A 22970-nucleotide genomic window follows, 5' to 3' on the forward strand; every position below is an offset into this window, starting at 1 on the left:
CCCTAACCCTAACCCTAACCCTTCGTTTTCTTTCCCTCCGACTCTGCAGTCTCCACCCAAGGGAGCGACTATTCCGTACCGACCCAGCCCGACCCCGGGAACCGTGCTGCTGGCAGGAAACCAGGTAAGACGATGGAGGAGGGGATGGTCGATTTAGGGGTCTAACAGGAGATCGTGTGGCATCATCTATAGCCACCACCATCTATAACGACAAAGAGCAAAAGACGGAAAAAAGTAAAATCAGCAGGATGCAGGACAAAATAACATGGTAGTTATTCTGAGGAAGAACAGGAAATGATCAGATTTATAGATGGGAGGAAGGAGGGATGGATGGATGAGTGATATTTAATTTACTGTCAGAATATGAGGACATGACCGTTTGCACATAGTCGAGTCTCTAACACTTCAGATGACTTTACATCGACTAACCATTATGTCGCCGCCCATCCAGCAGGATACAAATGAGGCTTTTTCATGTTTATTCATTAGAAACAATAACTTTTTATCAGTAAGACGTGCGTGTGGAAGCAGGAGCAGCCGTACTCTGATCAGCGCAGAGCGCCACAGTTCAATGCCTGACGCCGTCACTGTGTTTCCTCAGTTAAAACTAAAGAATGCAGTCGCACAAACAGCTCAATTAAAATCTAAAACAACTCCCACTCGTATCAAAGGTCTGGTGATAGTCTGTATTTATCGAAAGCCAAACGGGTCTTAATTTGTCTGCTTTTCCTTCTGTTCAGTTTTACACCTGTTTTAATATTGTCAGACTGCTGCAGATGGTATCGCTTATCTGGCGATAATGAAGGAACCAAAGAGAAGCAGCCTTGATATTTTTATGATCCCACCCTCTGCAGAAATATTCAGTCAATCAGATGTAAGTTATCAATGAACAGTCGTTGTTACCATCAGCATGAAGCTGGATCTCTGACCTGTCATCACTGTGACAGGGTTTCACTTGCTGAAACTGGGTCCTGGAGTTTTTCCTGTGTAGCTGCTCTGTAGGATCCAGCTGAGCCTCTGAAGGTCCAGATGCTGCTTTAGTAAAGAGACTCTGTCGGCCACGCCGGCTCATTTTGTTCCTGAAGAACCGACTGCGTTCTAAGCTGAAGTTGAGAGAACCAACCCACTGTGTTCTCGCTGAGCAGCTGTAGTCTTGGTGAAGCTGAGGTCCAGATCTGCCTCATCATCACTTCTGTTCTTTGTTTTGGTTCCTGACAGCCCCCTCTCATAACTCTGGCTTCAGTTCCGCTTCGGTTTTAAGTCATTTCCTCAAGCAGATGCTCGCTCTAGTTTTTATCAACCAAACAGAACGAAACAAAAAACTGCTTTTCCTGGGGACTATTTTCAGTAGCGGATGAATCCATATTTGGCCTGTGATGGGTCTCAGTGGCAGCAGGACAGTGTGTGAGTCAGAATAAACTGCAGTGTGTGTGTTCATGCTGATGAAGGAACAGGTCACCCAGTGTCTCACTGATGGTTTTAGGTTCTCCACACAGAACCATCAGGGTTTGGACGCACACACACACACAGAAACATACACATCAGTGGAAAACGTTCCCTGTGGGGTTTTTGTCTTTTTCTTCACAATAAGAAATTTACAGAATCTCATTCACATTGTCCTTTACACAAATACTTGGGATGTTATAGCTGCAGCAGGAGGCTGAGTGAGGCGTTACCATGGAAACACCCAGCCAGGGCTTCTCATTGGCTGATGAACTTCTGTTTTGTTTGCATCTAGTTTTGTACTTGTCCTGCATGTCAGCCCCCTTGTCTCCTTGTTGTCGCATCCTCCCAGATAAACCCAGTGAAGAAGAACTGACGGTGCTGGTCTGATTGGACCTCAGGCACCTGTTTGTCTGTACAATCACATTAACGCCCATTTGTTGTCTACTGGGGCTGTTCAGAGCTGAAACTTGATTATACCAATAAGTGATTTTAATACATTACCATATGGTTCTTATTTAGACAGTTATTGCATGTGATTCCAGCAAAACAGTCACGACTGGAGAAAATGAAGATTCCCTCATAATTATTTACAACTAATATGCAAAATAAGGCCCAGCAGCTGAAGTGAAGCTTTCAGACTTTCAGCTTATTTCAAGGACTCGACTTAAACACTGATTGCAACAAGAAGAACATTTCAATATAATGTGAATAAGACGAATAAAAACATCAGTGTAGTGTAAATACTTTGCAGAGCCTCAGCTGTTTCCTGCTGCTTAGAGCCTGTTAGCAAAGTCTCTAGTTATTTCTGCTCATGAATAAGCTGAAGAAAATATTTGATTCAATTTGGACAATAATAAGATTTGGTATTAGTCGATATAAGAAAGTCTTGATATGTTTTGAGATGTTCCTACAGCATAGTTCTTCCCCTGATGTTGTGCGGTGCTGTTGAATCTGGCGATGCGAACATGTTGACCTGATTTAGCTCCAGTTATCTCTTAAAAAAGCCCAATGAGAAAAAGATGCTGCCTTGTTAAGAATATTTCCCAGTAGGTTTTTTGAGGTACCTCGAGCCCTGAGAAGTTTTCAGGGACAGAAACTCTGAAGCTTAATTGGTTGGAGAAATCTTGCTTTGTGCGCTCAGCCTCAGCGGCGCACTGATGCTTAGCAGGACGCACGTTGTCATTTGGTCAGTTCGGGCTATGGATGATTTTCCCTGAGAGAACAGGACTGCAGAGATCTGTCACACATCACTGGGCTGTAACAGACATTGTTTGGAGACCGACTCGCCCGTGGGTGGAGGTCTCTCTGCATTGTTGTCTGGGCCGTTTGGTTATTTGTGGTCGAGCACTGTGAGGCTCCGAGGTGTCACTATGCTCAGCGGTGGAATAACGGCTCAGATAATGGGAACATGTTGAAATAAGGCCCAGTTCATATTTCAGCAGAACTGAACAGTCGTCCTCGTGTTTCTGCATCTGAAGAGGAAAATCAGATTTACCCTGAAGAAAACAAGGTCACTGTCATGGTGCAGGGCAGGCCCTGGCAATAGTCTGAGTGTGTGTGTGTGTGTGTGTGTGTTACTGCTCAGTCAAAGCTCAGGACAGAAGTCTTGGTGTGTGAATAGACTCTGATCTGCTTCAAGGCCGAAGCTAAATCATCATTTCATCATCGTAAACAGTGAAACACAGATAGAAGGGACACGTCAGGTCAGATTTAGAGAAACTTCATCTCCAGCAGGATGGACCATTTTAATTTAATGCTCTCTTGTTTTGTTCGTAGTAGAATAGATTTTAAAGTGTTGCTGCGTATTTTACAGCTTAATGTAACAATAAATCCTAGTGGTTTAAATAATTAAACTAAAGTTTGTTCTGTCCCGACAGCCTAACAGTCACGTGCAGACAGACAGACAGGTCCTGTAAGACCTTGGTCATTTAAATTTAGGATCTTTGTAAGACTCTCTGAGACCTGCAGATACAAGTTCTAGTCACAACATGCAAAATGCCACTTCACTAACATTAAACAGGCTCAGTACAGTGGATAATGAGGCCACTGCAGACGGACGAGCAACATTTCACACCTGGTCGATGATTTGATCAGTCAGACTCAAACTTTGAACAACAACCAATCTGACAGGAATGAAAGAAATAAAACGGTGCCTGCTTGGAGCCGAGTGTGGTCGTCCTGAGCCAGTTTTAAATTGAAATAAAACTCTGCAGCACCCTGAACCCTGACTCCTGTCACTTCTCATCTGCTGCTGTTCAATAATCGACACAAAATTCGGTTGGATCGAATTTTTCCCTGTGATTTCCATCAGTTAGCTTGTTGCTGCACTGAGGTTTCACTATAGCTGTTAGTTTTTATTGTTGGCCTTCTGCCTCTGTGTCTCAGCTGCGTTACTAATAAAGTGGCAGTCAGGTTTTGAAATGACGACCAACAAAAAACATTCGTCCTTCCTGATATCAAGATGGCTGCTGCATAACGGAGTCACCTTCATCTTCATGCTGTGTGTACCAGCCGCTGTGTGACGATTTCCCCTCAGGGATCAATAAATTATTCCTTCTGTTCTGTTCCAGCTCATCTTTTAATCTGCCAATAAATAGGAAACTTAATGAACTCGTTATCTTTGTGGATTATTAGCTTTGATTTATTCTGCCTCACAACACTGAGGATCAGCATGAATTCAGAGTTCATGCTCTGACTGAAATATTAGCAGAAGGGTGGACCACATATCAGTTTGTGTGCTGCTGCTACATGTCAGACCCTATTCAAAGTAATCACTTTAAAACAGGTGTATAGTTAAAGTCCTAAATCCACAGAGTGCGTATCAGCTGTGCACTGAAACACTGGCAGGGGTTTGGGAATGATGTGGTTTACTGGGCTGTTCTGAGTGTGAAGCTCTAACTCCAGTGTTGACTCTGCTTGTGTCTCCCTGTGCCGGCTGAAGGTGTTCGAGGCGTCAGACTTTGGCTCTCACCCCCTGTTCTCAGTGGCACAGGGAGGAGTGGACCTGCAGCAAGTGAGTATGGCCGCCTGGGGGCAAGGGGCAAGGGTCAAAGGTCAATTTATTGCTGCATAGATTTCACCTGCTAACACGCTGCATTGACCCAGGCTTTGAAAGATGCAACACCACCCATACAGAACCACTACCCTCAAATTTAATGGTCATTCGCTCCAGAAGGTGAAAGACCTGATCCTGTTTATCAGCACAGCCTCAACATTACACACGCACAGATTTACTTTGTGATAAATCAGCTGGTCCTTGTGTGACTGTGGGAGGAATCACTTGATATTTGAGCTGTGCAGGTAAACAACCACCTCCCCGGAGCCACAGGACCTGAATTCAATCACACCAATACTGCGACGTGAATTCACACACCGCTGCAGCCACATAGATGGTCAGAGTGGTCAAGGATCCCAGACTGACATCTCTGCACAGAGAGCTCCGTGAATGTGACGCTTCTTCTTCACATGAAAACCAAAAAGGTCAGGGATGAGTGAAGAGGAAGGCCAAACAGAGATACATGGCACGAAGAAGAATCGATGCTACAAGGAGAACAAGCTGACAGAGAAAAGGAGGAGATGGAGGATAAAGTTGAGAGGAAGTAAACAGAGAAGAAGAGAAGTGAAAGAGAAGCGGATGAATTGCTGTCGCCCCCTCACACCGGTTTATTCTGCCTGGTGACTTTAAAAGCTGATAGAAACAGAGAAGTCAGTCATCACACATCCAGCACCTCAACCTGCAGGAACCAGACCTGTTAAGGCGTCTCACCAGTTTTTCATGTGACATCTGAAGGTCTGAAGTCAAGTCAAGGTGCCTCACCTTAGAGACACAGATGCCATTTTCATCGACCAAATAAAAATCATTTCTTTGTGAGCTATAACTGCTGCTGTAATTCATGTCCTCCCACCGAGACACTGAAACACTGCTGAGAATGTCATCACCCTGCTAAGGATTGCTGTGAAGTGCATAAAATACTAGACACTGTCACAGGCAGAGAATCAGTGAGTGTCCTGCTGTAATTTCATATAAGGCTGGTATTAAGCTGCATGGCTGCTTTGTAATAACTGAGAACCGTACTTGTTGGCACATTTTGCTGCTGCAGGTGATTTTTCTGATCTTTTCTGCTGAAAATGAACTTGTGAGTGCCTGCCTGTGGTTGAAGGTCAGCCAACACTCCCGAGGTTTGTTTTGTTCACTGACAGATTTTGGAAGCGGGTGCATTGTGGGGAATAAAAAGCAGCTGTGCCGCACAGAGGATATCACAAGTCATCGATGTGTTTAGAAGGCAGTGGGAACATTGGGACATGAACTGTGAGGGCAGAGAACCAGCAGAGGGGACTGCCGTGTCCCTGAACGTCGCTTTCATCTGGACCAGAAAGTGTCCTTGAACGCACCACACAGACTACAGCCGACGGCCAACCAGCTCGTCCGTCTCACCTGGTGAGAGGAAATACCTCTCCACACCAGCAGGGGGCGGTAGTCTGCTCTGTGACCATCTGTTTTGTCTGCGAAGCTCAGTTTTTCCTGTACACACTGCAACAGCACACCAGCAGATTCAGGTCTACACACTAGTTTTGGAAAAGCTCTGGAAAATGCTGCTTTAGTCTGGAAGTTAAAACTGAAAGAGAGATGCATTTACAGATTCACCTGGCTCAGAGGAAGAATTCGGCCCTTCGTGTCGTCAAACAGAAAAAATGTTTTTAATTTCCTGTGACTGGACAAAAGAGCGACAGAGGACGTCTTATTCCCAAAAGCTCCCAAGCTGAAAGTCCTAGAACACCCAGAATGCATTGCGCGTCCATTGTAGTTCAGGTTAACATGAGAGACGAGCTGAAATGGATGAGCGCTGGATTTTTCCAGCACATTTTTTCCTACATTGCACCTGCACATGGAAAACAGGCAGATGTGCAGATTTTTAATCTCTGCAGGTTTTCCTCGAGCTGTCGGAGGACCGTGATGAATAGTGTGGAGGCTGGTTGTAAATCACAGTGGAGGTCAGGGCAGGTTCATGCATTTATGTTAAATCTACCAAAATGTGCCTTTAAATTTCTCTTCATCAGAAAAATATTGTTTGGATCTGAGAACTCACATCAGTCATGAAGGAGCTCGTCACTTTCCATATTTCTAAACGACGCCTGTACATTTCTCAGCGCTGCAAACATCTTTCCTCTGTGACCAGTGTGCCGTGCACATGCTGCTCCATAAATAGCTTCCATGTCAAGGGCGAGGCAGCGTTTCGATTGAATGAATGGTCTGAGGTCAGTTTCTAACAGCCAGTGTGTCACCATCATTAGTTCAGTGTCCTTCAACCCACAATCATTACTGGCACATTTATTTCATGTCAGTCGAGGCCTCGGGTCAAAATTCCTCGTGTGTTTGAATACTTTAAAAAAAAAAAAAAAAAAAAAAGCGTCTCAGCGAGCTGAAATCTTTTCTCGGCTGAACTGATCCACGGTGGGATGTTGGTCTCAGGGCTGAGCTCGGTGCTGGTTCAGCAGGGATGTGATGGACAGCACTGAGGCTCTGCTGCCGTGTCAGAGGGCGATCTCCTGAATGATGTACTGCCTGGATGTTTGTTTGACGTACTCAACTGAATACACAGGCTGAATGACTGTTTTTCCTACATAATTAGGACTTTTGCTTGGGCAGGATGATACTGGGTGATCAGACGTAATATATCTTCCATGACGTCTGACTGAAACTTATCAAACAGAATTTTAAAACGATCACTGTTTGCCCTTTTCAAATGTTTATTGCAGCTATTAGTATTAGTATTAGTATTATTATTATTATTATTATTATTATTGTTGTTGTGTTTGTGTTTGTGGGCCCTTAAATGTGGTTTATGGCTGAGCACAGGAAGATAAAACCACTAATGGAAAGATCAAGGGTCCCATTTTAGGACAGAAATGTAATTCAGTCTTTGGAGAGGATGTGGACCCAGGATGTAATCAATCAATCAATCATCTTTAATTTAACCTAATGCACCAAAGACATAGACTTTATATGTTAAGGTCAAATCTAAAATGAAAAGAAAATAAGAGTCTTAATAAAAGCACAGAATTTCCCCCTAATTACCCACAACTTGAAAGAAAAAGGCTAAATATTGAAGTGCAAATTAACATCATAATGGAAATAATTAAGATCACAATCACTTTAAAATCCATTATGTAATGAGATTAAAAATAAACCTTTAATCTGAGGGATGAATCAAAATCTCCTCGGGAAAAATAAAGCTCTTACATTTGAAACTACAGTTGCCATCATTTTAGGAATGTAAACAGGAAGTCATGACACCTTGTTGCCATGTCGGCGATTTAAACAGCTGTTAACTGTTTGCAGTGACGCTGCAGACACTGGTTTACTGAAGAAACCACCACATGAGTGTAGCTACAGCAGAAGAAGAAGTAGTCTTTATCTGCTACAGACTAAGGTGGACGTGTAAGTCACACTGAAGAGGATTTGTAGATTATTGCAATGACCAAACTGATATTTTCTCCCTAAAACAAATGAGAGTCTGTGTGTGATGCACTTGAATCACACAGTGTAACATGCAGGCAGAGGACACACTGACTCACTGAATCATCAAGAGGCAGAAGCTTAAAGGGGGAAAGTTCTGACTGACCTGCAGACTCACCACACAACAGACCTGTAGGAGACGTGTGGCTGCACAAAGCATATGGGCTGACAACAGGCTGACAACAGCCTGACAACAGCCTGACAACAGGCTGACAACAGGCTGACAACAGGCTGACAACAGGCTGACAAATGGAGGACGAGTTAAAGGACAGAAATAGACAGACACACTTTACTCCATCACATTGGGAGTGCCTGATACTTGAGGACCAACTTCAGCTGCAGTAAGCTCTGTGTGTGTGTGTGTGTGTGTGTGTGTGTGTGTGTGTGTGTGTGTGTGTGTGTGTGTGTGTGTGTGTGTGCGTGTGTGTGTGTGCGTGCGTGCGTGTGTGTCAGCCAACCCGAGCTAATGGAGGCTCCATGGGAGTGACAGGCCGAGACAGGAGGCGTCAGGGACAGACTGAGAGAGGAGTAAAAACCTTTACAGGCTCTCCAGATGTGCCAGGGCTCTTTTACAGCCACATCTGGCTCCTTCAGCAGATGATTTAGGAAAATAAATATGAGACATGGGGCAGATGTGTGTGATACACGTGCGATAAATGGTTTGATGGGCTTGTTTTTTGGGTGGTGGCACCATCCAAACAGCAGCACTCTCCCAGCTGCGTCCTGACACAGGGACCACAACGCAGCCCATCCCTTGATATTCCACTTTATTCATTGTCTGCGTCTCTGATGTCCTGGAGTTTCATTGCCCTGCTCTCAAACTCACACAGGAACTGGACAAGCCCATTAAATAAAACAATAAGACTTTGTTCTCAGGAGAAATCACAGCGACACATGGAAGATTCTTCTGATCATCAAAAGCTGAAAGAAACTTCATGTAAAGCTGCTTTTCATCGTTTGCACAGACAAACTCGCTCTGAGCTGAGCAGGCTGTCGATCAATGAGACATTTCTGGTTAAATATGGCACCAAAGTCTAACGATATGGCTGCCACAGCCTCCTAAAAGCCCTTTAGTGAAGCAGAGAGAGTGCAAGCCGAGCTGAAGAAGAGCCGTAGGAGCAGAAGATGATGGAGAGGAAGAGAAAGAAGAGCGACGGGAGGATGGACGGAGGGTTAGTGCAGAGTTCAGCCGAGGGAGCCGATTAAAGCTTTGCTGACAGTACAGTCATGTAGGGGGGAGGAAAATCACTCATTAGCTTCCCGTTGACAGACTCGGCTGCTGCTGTCACAGATCCATTTCTGGGATTTAACATTAATCTTTATTTCAAGATTCTAGCTGTGAGGATTTCTTATTGATATGATCAGCTGGAAATTAGTTGCGATAACCAAACGCTGGCAGACACTAAGTAGGTTTGAGGGAGTGAAAGTAAACAAAGTGAAAGTTTTCCAGTGTCAGCTCAGGACAGGAAAACTTTAATTTGGTGTTTTAGCTGCAGTGCGTGTGAGGAATGAAGTCAAATCTGTTCTCCAGATGTGCACAGGTGTTTCTGCCTGTGTGTGGTAGATTAGGGCGTCACACAATCACCTCGGTCTTAAAGTCACAGCTCATCATTTTAAATCTTTGCAAATAGTTCACACAGTTCATGCATTATTTTAAAGTTCTTGAGGAGAAAGGGGTCATTATCATGGATAACGTGAAGAACGAGCAGATTAATGTTGGAATAGTTGAATAATTCAGTGGTCATGAAGCTTAAAGACGACGGGCTGAAGCTGAAGCTCATCACACCCACTAAACAAAACGTTCTACTGAAACATCCACAGCTGTAAAACGTCTCAACTCCACATACGGTTTAAATTTCAGACTAAAATACTTTTTGAAAGGTCATAGTGAAAAAGTTTCATCAACTTAATGAAATGCGAAGTCAGAGTTAGCAGAACCAGGACTCACATGGAATAAGCAGCTCAGTATCAGCAGTGTGGGAGAGGAGTCACTCGTCCTACACAGATTTCAGCAGCGATGCAGCTCCTTCACTCACCACAGCGCCCTGTAGTTTTCCTTTTAAATAACATGCAAATGAGTAACTACTTACCAGGGTTATGAAATATATGCAAAAAGCCTAATTACATGAGCATAATTACCACTGAAACCATTTACATTAAGTAAACACTGTAGGTTATTTGACTCTACACTGTCTCGCGCATGTGCAAATATTACAGCTCCACAGTAATTTGTCAAATATATAAATAAATAAGTTGAGATATCCGTCACGACGGGCTGTTCTCAGCGAGGAGCCTTGTTGTGTTCACTATCTCTGTGAGGTTCTGATCAAAGTCTGATTTATTACCACCAGCATCATCACTTCTGACAGAATTATCAACTTGGCGAAGCAGCATTTTCCCATCACAGGAGTCGAGGGTTGTACAGACGCTGGTTTGTGCAGAGGCAGCGTGTGTGCTCTGCATCCTGCACTGCACATCAGTGAATTCAGACATGTCTCCTCTCACATAGTGTGTTTTCAACAGGTCACAACTCTCCTGCACATCAGCACAGACACACATCATCTCGTCCTAAGGTACAAAAAGGTATTAACTGCTTTGAGTGTTGGTTCGTGAATCGGGATTCAAACCGTGTCGCTTTGGAAACGCGTCCATTTAGAAATGATTTTGTCTGAGACTTGATAAACTGGGTCAGGAAGGGCTGGAGCTGCTCCCCCCTCCCTGATTTCTGCTGCATCATCAATGAATATTCATGAGTGTGTGTCATTTTTCCTGTGTTAGGTCTGCGTGGACCCGTAGGATTTTGCGTATGTGTTGTAGACCTGCAGGTTTGCCACAGTGTGTAAATATTTTCTGGCAGGTCACGGAGAGACGTTTCAGTATTAAGGAGGCCGAGCACGCCCGGGTCCGGTCTGCTCAGACACCTTTTTCTCCTGAGAACAGCCTGTTCTCCCTGCATTTGCATCTGGAGTCAAAAGTTCAGTGTGTGTCAGGGATAACAACTCTGTTGTACAAAGTGCAGGGAACCTCAGGGAGACTGTTGCATTCATGTGCACCAGCAGCTCAGTACAGTTCAATTTGTTTTTGGGAATTCACTCCTGGAATTATGATCGTGGAGAAATAAACGCAGACGCTCAAAGAAAACGACGGAGGGGGAGGTCAGAGGAGACTGTCTCTGTGCCAGGTAGAACGTTGGGAAACATTAATCCCGGTGAATCATTTTTGTGTTATGAGGAATGAAAAATGTCCTTTCATCAAACACACAACTGGGAAAATGTCATAGTATAAAACAAAGTGTGACACAGGAGAGAGTGAAGGTTTGGTTTTAGAAGAACGATCAGAGGAACTAAAAACATACATGAAACAGTAACAATAAAACACAAATGCTATAGAAATTGTTTATTGATACTGACTGAACATCATTTTCTTTCAGAGTTGAGGTGCCTCGTCATGGTTAAATGTTGTATTTGCTTCGGTGAAAATTGAAAAAATAAATGAACTCAGTTTGGAACCATGAGGGAAGAGGTTTTACAAGCACTCGCTAGATAAAAATTGGAAAAATGACACCTTTGGGTGCAGGAAGGTGCTTTATTGGTGTGGAAATCTCCTTCACTTTATTGGCTCTTTTGTTTCTCTGTTTCAGACATATGCAGTACAGAGCCACTACGGCATTCCACATTCAGAGGTGACACATGACAGTTTCCTGTTAACGTCATATTTTCTTGCTTGATTTTATCAGACGAGTCGTTGGTCTCTGATTTTTGTCCTTGTCCTATCTTTGTTCTTCTCCCAGTTAGCAAAGCTGCACCAGCTGTCGATGCAGCAACAGGGCCTGGCCCAGCTCAGCCAGTCGGCCACATCGGTTCTACAAGGTACGTCCGTGTTGGTTTTTCTACCTTTGTGAGGACGCTCACTGCCATAATGCGCCCTCAGGCCCTCACCCTAACCTTAGCCATCACAGCTAACTGACCCCCGCCCTGATGTTTCCACAGTGTGTAAGTCTGATTTGTGTTTGCTGTTGTATCAGTGGAAGTGGACGCCACTTTGGAGTTTTTTTCAAGAGAAAAAAGAAGAAGAAACACCAAACGCTGCTCTCTGCTTGTTCTGCGATGAGGCCGTAATTCTATTTTTGGTCTTAGAACTGAAATTATTACAGTCTGCTATAAACAACATCCGGAGCAGAAGCAGAGATAGTGTACTGCTTCTTTCTTGCTATTTTTATTTTTATGTGTGGCTTGTTTGTTTGTGGTCGATGCACGAGCAGCAGCAGCAGCAGCAGGAGGAGGAGGAGGAGGATTGTCTGTCCCGGTGTTTTAATGTGGACGGAGGTAAATGCAGCTGAAACTCCCAGTGTGGACACAAGAACTGACTTCACCAGTCGACCACAGGAGCCAGAAGCTCAGATTCTGATTAGGTGGATTTGTGTGAAACAATATGGAGCCAGTTAGCTGCTGCACCGTCTTCATTAGAAGCAACACACACACACTAACAAACACAGACTTGTAAAGATCTGAAGAGACGTGCTGTCAGCCGGCTGATCTGTGTAACCTCTGACTCTTCACACAACAACAACTTTTGAAGTTTTATTGAAAAACCTTATTTCCACATGAGAAACAGAATTACCTCGAGTTTCATCATCCACTGCGCCAGAGACACAGTCGCTCACCTCTCAGTCCGAGAAGAGTTTTACCTGCGTAAAGTCCTGTAGTCACTGTGGTGTTTACACAGTGGAGAGCAGCTCTGGGGTCAGAGGTCACCTGAGGAGCTTCAGTCTGCCCTGGGGTGAAACTGAAGCTGCTGTTTACTGCAGCTCATATATGCAGCCACGTTTCAAAGCTTCTTTTAACAGATTGGATGATAAATGTTGTCTGATTAAATATTTAAGAAACAATGATACATGTTCTTCAGCACCTAAAGGAGAGCTTCATCAGAGAGGCCCCTGCTGCTGCTGCACATGCACTCAGCTCAGTGTGGGCCTGCAGTTTGAAAATCATATCATGGTTTTTTAATTTTCAATCTGTTTTCTTCTGTCTACATGAACTTATACACCACACATGATTCAGATCCAGCTGTGTTTAGACTGTAGGGACACCATGCCCTGAAACTGGGGTCATATGTGCAACATGGATGAGAAAACTGTTCTCCAACTGTTTTTATTATTATCTGTTAAAAATCACTTTAATTAAATGAACTTCCAACTGGTGGACAGTGACTTTTCTTCGCTGATATTTCATCTTCAGCTGTGACATATCTCATAACTCCAGGTTGAGTGATGCCACTTGATCTCAGTGAGTGATTGAGGCATTTTTCACAAGCAGAAATGAATAATGCTGCAGTAAGAAATACATGAGTTTAAAATAAGGAACTAAACTGATGGACAAGAAGGGACCAGTAGAGAAAAGAAGCTGCTGGATTCTATCATCAAATAAAATCAAGTTCTGCTCTGTCTCTGTCTGTCAGGAGGGGTGGAAGCCACGTCCCAGACCACGTCTCAGGAGCTCCTCATTCCAAACGACGTGAGTATCTGTGACTGTTTCTTATTTCCAAACGCAAAGACACGAGTCTGTTTTGACGGTACGGTGGCCGGGAAGGTTCAATCCAGAGACCGTGAGTTGTAGCGGTGGGAAAAGTTAATAATCGATTTTATTTGATTGAATACATGCCACTACCGGACTACAAACGTCTTGCATTCATGCGTGCTATTAGCGCATGCGCGATAATCACGTTTAGGCTCGTACGTTTGCGTGCGACGTCAGAAAATGGCGGAACAAACGAAAACTATTCGGGCGGCGCCTTTTTCAGTAAAATCTGCAGTTTGGAGACACTTTGGACTTTCTAAAACTGAATTAGAGGCAAAGCGGGAGCCTGCAGACTGTAAATCTACCGTCAGTTTGTCTGTCTGTGGTAAATAAACGGCGGAAACAACCGGAGAACAAACGGGACTCAAACTTTTTAATGAGGACTGAAAACTGGAGGACGACGGTTTTATGGCTTTTCCTCGAGGATAATTCGTCTTTTGGACTAAAAACCTGGAGACGGTTTGTTCACCGGACTCTTAGGAAAAGACTGATATGCAACACTTGGTGTTTCAGTCCATGTGTGGATCCGTGCACGTCAGCAAAGGTAAGAATGGACGTCTTCGTGTGTTCGTGTTAAGGTACATTAAGGAGCTGTTGTCACTGTGATAATTCAATCCTGAATTTAGTTTCATACCATGTAGTCAGGTTTTCTGTCGGTTTTTTAACAGGTAGCAAATATAGAAACGATGCTTCGGTTTTTAATCGAACCTTTGAATACCTAAAGATTTCCCCCACATGGTGTGAGGGTTTACAGTAAAGATGGTGGATGCAGGAGTTTTCAGGCCCATCACATGCTGCGGTACTGGCTGAAGTCTGTGTGGTGTGTTCAGGTGCTGCTAGAGTCTGTGTGGTGTGTTCAGGTGCCGCTGGAGTCTGTGTGGTGTGTTCAGGTGCCGCTGGAGTCTGTGTGGTGTGTTCAGGTGCCGCTAGAGTCTGTGTGGTGTGTTCAGGTGCCGCTAGAGTCTGTGTGGTGTGTTCAGGTGCCGCTGGATTCTGTGTGGTGTGTTCAGGTGCCGCTGGAGTCTGTGTGGTGTGTTCAGGTGCCGCTGGAGTCTGTGTGGTGTGTTCAGGTGCCGCTGGAGTCTGTGTGGTGTGTTCAGGTGCCGCTGGAGTCTGTGTGGTGTGTTCAGGTGCCGCTGGAGTCTGTGTGGTGTGTTCAGGTGCCGCTGGAGTCTGTGTGGTGTGTTCAGGTGCCGCTGGAGTCTGTGTGGTGTGTTCAGGTGCCGCTGGATTCTGTGTGGTGTGTTCAGGTGCCAGTGGATTCTGTGTGGTGTGTTCAGGTGCCGCTGGAGTCTGTGTGGTGTGTTCAGGTGCCAGTGGAGTCTGTGTGGTGTGTTCAGGTGCCAGTGGAGTCTGTGTGGTGTGTTCAGGTGCCAGTGGAGTCTGTGTGGTGCATGTACTCAGAGTAAATAAAAGCTTGTGCAGGAGAGACAGGAAGTTAAGCACTTAGAGACTCAGGATAAATAGAAACTAATAATCTATAGTGAGATAAATCAAATGAATGTCCCCAAAAAATAGTTGGTATTTAAGGTATTTCTTAAAAGTAAACAGTCCATCTTCACCTGACGTTTACGCAGGAACCTGCTTAAACCGAAGTGCTGGAGACGAGAAAGAGCCAGATATTATGTCAGAACTTAAATCATTCACAAGTATCTGACAGGAGGTTTTGTCTGTTCGGCGGAGCAGCCAGAGCCAAACTGTCGGGCCGTATTTTTCTCAGGCAGTTCAGCGTCGTGCTCAAGGACACGCCATGTCTGATGGACATGTTGACTGGTGGGGAGTCAAAGCATCAACCTGGAGTTTATAAGACTCCCACGTGTCTGTCCTGCTCACCTTTCACCCCGGAAAAACAAGTGTATTATTATCCCAGTCACAATATTGATCCCATTGATTTGTGTGGTTCTGTGCTTAAGATGTGGTCAGGAGAGTCCATAGACCTGCTCTGAGCCCTGACTCCGGTTCACATTAACAGGGTTCTGACAGCCAGAGCAAACACTGTGACACTTTAATGAAAACCGAACTTTAGATTTGGTTCACTCACGATCTGAGGTGCTGGATGGGAACATGTGAGAGGGAAATGAGACCAACGAGCAAGTATGTTTTTCCCATTAACTCAGAGAGGATATATTTCCCTCTGTGCCTCGTTTGACTCTTTCACTCCTCCTCTCTCCATCCACCCCTCACTAAGTGTTAGTCAGTTCTCACACAGCAGAAGCTTCACTGCACAAAGTCACAGATGCAGGTTTGATAAATACTCAGGGCCGTTAACTTCTCACTGCTGTTGGTTCTTCGTACGCAAAGGTGCCTGAGCCGAGACTTTAGATGCATAAATAAAAATGACAAAATGCTTTCAGAAGCTTTTCACCCCTTAATGTTTTATTGATGATGCAGAAGATGAAGATAGGATTTTACATTATTTCCATAAATTTGTTTTTGGTGCAGATAAAATATTTGTGGAAAAGATTCCAATCACTTTTATGTTCGATTGGCTGTGTAATTTAAATGACAGATTTATTGCTGTGATTTTCTAAAAAACGGTTTTAAAATCAGTCAAAATCATTTACTGAAATAAAATCTACTGCACAGTAAAGTGTGCAGAAAGTGAGGTCTGAATATTTTACAAAATGTCCCATGTAGTATCGACGTCCACAGTCTTTCCCCGTCTGTGACCAAGTGTTTTAGTTCCCTGACTAGTTTATTTGCCATAAACCTGATTTGTATCCATCATTGTGAAAAGCAGGTAAATGAGGAGTAAAATCTGAAATCTGTCATCAGGGCTGTCAAATCCATGTCAGATACTGTCAGTTTGCTATATTTTCACCAGGCGTTAGAGCCACGTGAATATGATCCTTTAATGTTCTCAGAACCTTCAGTGATACAGTCAATTTTGCAGAACCCACACAATTTCGAGGTGATTCTGAGCCACGTTCTCGTCGGTCTCTAGGTATCGTAACGCTAAATGTTCGGTGGTTCTCCCCAGGACCTCGTACAGTATGTTCACTTAATATTTCTTCACACTGAGTCTTCATGGGCTGTGGCACAGGAAAGGACGGACAGAGGAGCACGAGGCCACGTTTTCACTCTGACAAGATAATCAACAGCTCTGCAGGTGCTGTCACCTTCACGTATAAATGAAGCATCGGTTTAAAGGCCGCAGAGCTTCCGTTCATGGTTTTAGCATCTGTACACAGAAACACACAGCTCTCAGAGAGCACACGGAGCTGGCCCAAGAGAATGAGGAGGAGACGCAGAGACACAAAGAGCAGGAAGGAGCTTTAGACCCTGTGCATTAAGTCACTGAGCGGGGCCAAGCAGAGCAGCTTAATGACATCCTACAGCTCACAGTTAGAGATTTAACAACAACCCTGTCTGACTCGCTCCCTCTCTCAATAAACCTTTTTAAATTACAAAGGCAGCAGGGACTCGTCCAAAAATAGCCCTGGACCCGTCCTCTTCCTCCTCTGCTCTTCAGCCAACAGCACTTACATAAAACCGCTCAGATGGGGACACATAACATGGAACAGCTTCCTGCAAAAACCTCCCATCTCCAGAGCAGTCGACCTTGTGGAAAGTGGAAAAGCCAAAGCTTGTTTTCCGCTGAGGGCGTTGCGATCGTTTCAAAAAAAGTTGCTATAAAGTCGTGACCTAGGTCTGTAGCTTTGGCACCACCCAGTATGATACCTGCAGGTAACCAGAGCCGACACCCCTCTCTGATGTGGATTTGGGAGGAAGTGGAGCTTTGTGTAACGTTAGTGCTTTGGGCTGGACACTTTGTCCCAACCGGGCATCTGTAGTTCGCGTCGTAGCTTCAGGAAACAGGACGGGATGGGAGGGGCAAAGAGCAGGAAGGAGGGGCTTATGGTGGGAGTTTGTTCGGAGTTGTTAGACCCTCTAGAGGCCGAGGAGACTATAGTTAAGCCAAGTTTATTTTATTTGCTTGAATAAAAATGGTAAAGTGGTTTCAGAAGCACTGTGCGATTTCTGTTTTTGTGTTTGTTTGTTTGCTGTTTTGAGAAACTTTCATGGCTTTGTTGTGTCCTGTGTTTAACAGAAAACTAATCACATAGTGAGAGAGAATTTATTGATCCCTGAAGGGAAATTCAGTGAAGATGTTGAAAGTAGTGTTGTTGAAAATTATAATGTAGGTTCAGTATCAACATTTTGTGATTTGCCAGAAACATAACTGGGTTTATAGAGTATAAATATGTTAATGTCGTACACAAAGCAAAGCAGTGAACTTTGACCCCAGCTGCACTCACCTTTGTGGGCTTGAACTCACAATAAACTAATGAGCCCACTTCTCTTTGTGAATCTCCCAAACTGTACAGCTTCATATCCTCGGCCTGTTTGATGCAGCTTCAGAAACACAGTGATCATATGGTCGTAAACACTGCACCACCACAAGACCCCCGAGGCTGTTGGTGTCGTGTTAGAGATCATAGCTACTGCCTGGATTATTTAAAATGGCTTTTATTTACTGAACAAATGTTGTAGGGAGGCGTCAGAGTCCTCAAAACTAGTCAGGAACTGGGTCATAGCGCTGCAGTCCCTACAAGCAGATCCTGTGCTGTGTTGTCTATAAACGTTTGACTGAAATATTCAGTATCAACATTTTGCAGCAGTTTTTCTCCTTATCTTGTCACACATTGGTTCTTCTGTGCATTCGTGATGTGTTCCCTGCAGTTTTCAGGGTTAGGGTTAGACGTGTTAGTTTAAAAATCCTGCTAAAGTATTTAGCAGTTGGTTCTTGCTGTGACTAAGGTCCAGGACTGGAGATCTGAGTGTTTTTGCCTGGCAGTGTGTGGTTATGGCTGCTGGTTACGACCCACAGGAGGCAGGATGTGATTCAGCGACGCCGTTTGTGTGGTTGAACAGTGGCTAAAGGTGGATTTCACACAAATTGGTCTGACCTGGTTGTTGTCAGCTGACACTTTGTCTTCTGTCTCACACAGTGTCATTATAGCTACAACACACACACTTAGATAATCAGGGCCCTTTCTGCAAATAGCTCGTAGCAGCAAACGGCTCTCCATCAGAGCCTGTTGGTCCAGGAATGTCTGTGGTGCAGAGAGGAGAGAGAGATGAAGACCATAAAGGAGAGAAAGAGGCAGTGGCATCAGTGCAATGAAGGGATGAGAGATACAGAATGAAAGATGCATGAAACAAGAGGACACAGTCAGAATAAAAAGCATGAAGCTTCCTTTATCTGCCATTGTTCAGCTCATATCCAGGTTTTGTTTGGCTTGAAGTAGAGAATCTGTCACTAAAACCTGTTTTCAGACTGGTTCAGCTCAATGTTCCTAATAAACTGACCTCTGATTGTACGTGGTCGGTTTCATTTCATCGATACTCGGGACCAAAATTTTGCAATTTAGAAAATATTGTTTTGTCATCTTTATTTGGAATCAACTATGGAAATAACAGGGTTGTATGAATCATTACCGTCTTGTCTGGTGTATAGGAGCACTCGGTAAAATGTTGTTGGTTTTTCCTTAATTTTGTCCCCCAGCTGTAACAGTCAAACCCTCCGTAGCAAACACTTGAAATGCTCTAAGAAATATAAAAAATAGTTGTATCCCCTGGTCTCTGCAGGTGAGCTCTGCGTTGCTCCAGCTCGGACTAGGCATGTCCGTTGTCTTTATTAGTTTTATTCAAAGTTAGTAGTTAGTTTAGGACATCAGGAAAATCTGTAATGTGTGATAACATTGTTCAATACTGCTGTGATAATGAAATTCTTCTGAGATTGTTCAAACTTTTTTCTTGTTTAGAAAACGTGAATTTTAATGTGACGACGAGGAGGAAACCAGATGTAATAAGTGGAAAGAGGATTAAATGTCATTAATCTGAAATGAATCACTCCCCTCTGAGGCAAACTATCATCACAATATTGTTTTTTTTACAAAAAAGTAAACAAATAATTAACTGTACATGAGAAAGTTATTTAAAGTGATGTCCCTCAATGTGATATATTTCAGCATAATGAGCCATAATCAGAGTTAATTAGCTGTTTGTGCACTGAATCTTTACAATGAACTTCCCTTATGGGCAGCAGTAAAATGTACCTGTTGTTATATTGTGACGGGACATGTTCACACCTGTTCTGCTGCTGACACTGACATTATATTCCTCATTATCTCTCCTGTCACTTGTTCTCTCTCTCTCCGACTTAAATCTTTTAACTGTGTCAGAGCTGAGATGTTTTTCAGTCATAGCAGAGGAAGAAAATCAGCACAGGTTCAGTTTTATGCTGCAGCGTCATTACAAACTATTGGCATTTCCAGGTTTCTGATTTGTGCACATCAGATTTTCTTATGTGGTTCATGTCCAAAATGCAACCTCGAGACCCAGAATCCACAGTGCACCCTAATGCTGCCAGCCTTTCCAAAAAAAAGAGCTAATGAGGCGCATTTATTGTCTGACCTGACACTGATATGAGCCAGTAAATGTCTATTGTTACTGTGGCACCCGCTGCATGACAAACCCCCACTGAGACCAGTATAGCCCACACACTAAGCCCATGGCAGGCAGATGAGTCAGAGTTCACCACCTGTTGGTTCATATTCTTAGACACTTGGTCAGTCACTTCGGTCCAGACTGAAATATCTCAGTTATCAGAAAAATAAAGATGGAAGACTGAACCCACTGTTTTCAGAGGAAACAGGAAAACACCAAACGTGACCAGTCTTTCAGAAATCTGTCCGACTTTATGGAAGTGAAATAATGCCAGACCTGAATAACCCTTTAACAACCGCTGTGCCTTTCCTGCTGTAATACATCAAATTATCTGAAGTAATAAAAGTTTTTTGTGTTTTCAGTTTTAGTTAATGCACAGGTCAGAACCTAATGCCTTCTGTAAAATGAAAATATAAATGAAATCAGTTTTTTTCAGAAACATGCAGATTAGTTTGATTCGTTGTGTGTATTTTTACATTAAAGGAAACAGCTGTTGATTTATTTTTTTTTGTGTGTGTTCGTCAGCACAAATTGCATCCAGAGACTAAAAACAACACAGAACGTGGCTGACAGACCTGATAACTGGTTTGGTGCCTGCAGCGAGCAGCAACCACGTCACAGCAAATTACAGTTTTCATGCCGTGAAACCAAAATGCACAGACTGCACCTTTAACTAATCCTCTGTCTCTGATCCTCCTCACAGCTGATCGGCTCCATCATCGGTCGCCAGGGCTCCAAGATAAACGAGATCCGGCAGGTGTCGGGCGCCCAGATCAAGATCGGCAGTCAGGTGGACAGCACCAGCGACCGGCACGTCACCATCACCGGCACACCAATAGCCATCAACCTGGCTCAGTACCTGATCACTTCGTGGTAAGCATCCAAACCAACAACAGGCAAATCTCTGCTCTGGTGGTTTCCCAACACGCTTCTCCAGCAGTGGAAATGTAGCTCTTTGGTGTCTTGGGCCAGTACTGGATCACCCAGATGAGAGACGGGGTCAGGATCACACATCAGAACAGCTGTGCAGCTTTTTCCCCCTGAATCATCATGTTCAATCACTTCATGCACTAAATCTCTGAGAAAATTGGCTTAGTTCAAAGCAAATGTGGACAAAACCTTTTAGTTCATCAGTGAAATACCTGATTTGTAGTAGTTAGCATCACTAGTGCAGCGAGCAGTTTGACGAGAAACGTTTTTCTTATTGATGAACTAAGAGCAATTTGTTCATTTTGGTATGAAACCGATTGGACTTGGTTATTAACAGTTTTTAGTTGACTAAACCTAATCAACCAGGTTAATGCAATTCAGAGTGCTTACAGTAAACAAGCATACACTGTTGGAGCATACACTCTTATTTTGAAGGGCAGAGATGTGTCGATGGTATTGTAAAGCTGGTCGACTCAGGAACAGGCTAATCTTGTAAAATAAGCAGCACAACCCTTTTCTCATCTCTGGTATCAAATGCAAATAAGTGAATAATTTGAACTGTACAGTTTGGAATAATTTAAACTTATATGCTGCTGAGTCAGCTGGAAAAATGAGGCATTTAATACAGTGTAGGTAAACCCTCGCCACTTTATTTCAGATATGTGTATTTATTAGTGTTAATTGATTCTGCACAGTGTTAGCAAACAGTACATGATTTTAAGGTTATTTTAGTTATTTTCCTTAGCAATTTTATACAACTAGTATTTTTTTTTTTTTTAGATATTTCCAGGTTCAGTAGTTGTAGTTTAGCTTTAGCTCTTGGTTCAGTTTACTGTGTGTGTTAAGATGGTATTAGCTTAGCATTAGCAAAATGTAATATGTAGTACTCAATGATGAAATTATAGCCTTTATTTAGTTTAGATAAACAGACTGGTGCTTAAAAAACAGTAACCAAATTTTAATTTTAAAATTGTGCATAAACTGGCAGGAAACCAGTGTAACCAGTGTAGAGGCAGGTGTTGTGTTCTGTTGTGGTCCTGGTGTTAGAGAACAGTCCAGTCTGTAGCTGAAATCTGGTTTATCTCAACTGCATGAAATCCTCAAATAAATAATGATAGAATAATTAACAACCAGATACTTTCTAACTGCACATTTACAGTAATACTCTAAGCACTACTGCAGTTTTCTCTTTTGGAGATAAATAGAACTTTAAGAAAAGAATCAGGAAAGTTTACAGGAAAATACAAACCTGTAAAATAAAATGTTATTTATTTCTTAATTTTCTTCTTGACTTTATGGGTTAGAATTATTCTACTCCGTGTGTAGTGTAAGTGCAGGTGTGTGTGTGTTTATAATAATGTCAGACTTACATACATGTTAGCTAAAAATACATTATTTGATTTGTCAGCATAGACTTCTACAGTGGAAAGACTTTACATGTAACTGAAGGGCTCTTAGGTAATGACATCAAGAGAAGTTAACACTTGGTTTTATTGCAGATTAAGCGGAGCAGCATTACAGCACCTCTGTAGGAGGGATCACACCAGAATCATTACCTGATAGAAAGAAACGAAGCTTTACGTTTAACGTGGAGCGTCTTCCCAGGATACTGACAGCCAGGACGCTTTAATACGCGCCATCATGAATATGCAAATTCATGACCGGACTCTGTGAAATTGAGATTTTACTTAGCGGCGTTCCCGCCACTGACAGCAGGGAGAATAACGCTGGGGAATCACACATGGAGCGTGAAGCGACTGGGTCAGTCTCATTCAGTCTGAAATGTCAGGTCAGGGAATGACGGCGAGGCATCCCTGATAAATACTCTGTTTTTAATCAGTCGACTGACAGATGAGACGGTTAGTCCACCTCTGTCTCAGCAGCTCAGTGACTCCATCCTGAAGGAAGTGACCAGTGTGAGAGTTGGGAGAGAGTTAAAGTGCATTTGTAGCAGTTCACCACTGGTGGGAAGTAATAAAGTACTTATCATACTTTAAATACTTTATTTAAATACTTTAAACATTTTTGCTGTTCCTGTTTCTTTTCAT

The 22970-nt window shown here is 43.4% G+C and overlaps 1 protein-coding gene across 7 annotated transcripts in view; it reads left to right on the forward strand.

The window, feature by feature from the left end:
* The window catches only part of pcbp4 (poly(rC) binding protein 4), a 201842-nt gene that overhangs the window by 176248 nt on the left and 2624 nt on the right, over positions 1 to 22970 (forward strand). For 6 of the 7 annotated variants that reach the window (XM_026307433.2, XM_026307435.2, XM_026307437.1 and 3 more), the window contains exons 12-17: positions 50 to 124; positions 4388 to 4459; positions 11604 to 11645; positions 11754 to 11832; positions 13421 to 13476; positions 20696 to 20865. In XM_026307433.2, coding sequence (XP_026163218.1) covers positions 50 to 124; positions 4388 to 4459; positions 11604 to 11645; positions 11754 to 11832; positions 13421 to 13476; positions 20696 to 20865 — 494 coding nt within the window. The remainder of the gene's footprint in view (positions 1 to 49; positions 125 to 4387; positions 4460 to 11603; positions 11646 to 11753; positions 11833 to 13420; positions 13477 to 20695; positions 20866 to 22970) is intronic. The other variant, XM_026307436.2, reaches the window with a different exon arrangement.

Source organism: Mastacembelus armatus, chromosome 5 (assembly GCF_900324485.2).
Source record: "Mastacembelus armatus chromosome 5, fMasArm1.2, whole genome shotgun sequence".
Classification (NCBI taxonomy): domain Eukaryota; kingdom Metazoa; phylum Chordata; class Actinopteri; order Synbranchiformes; family Mastacembelidae; genus Mastacembelus; species Mastacembelus armatus.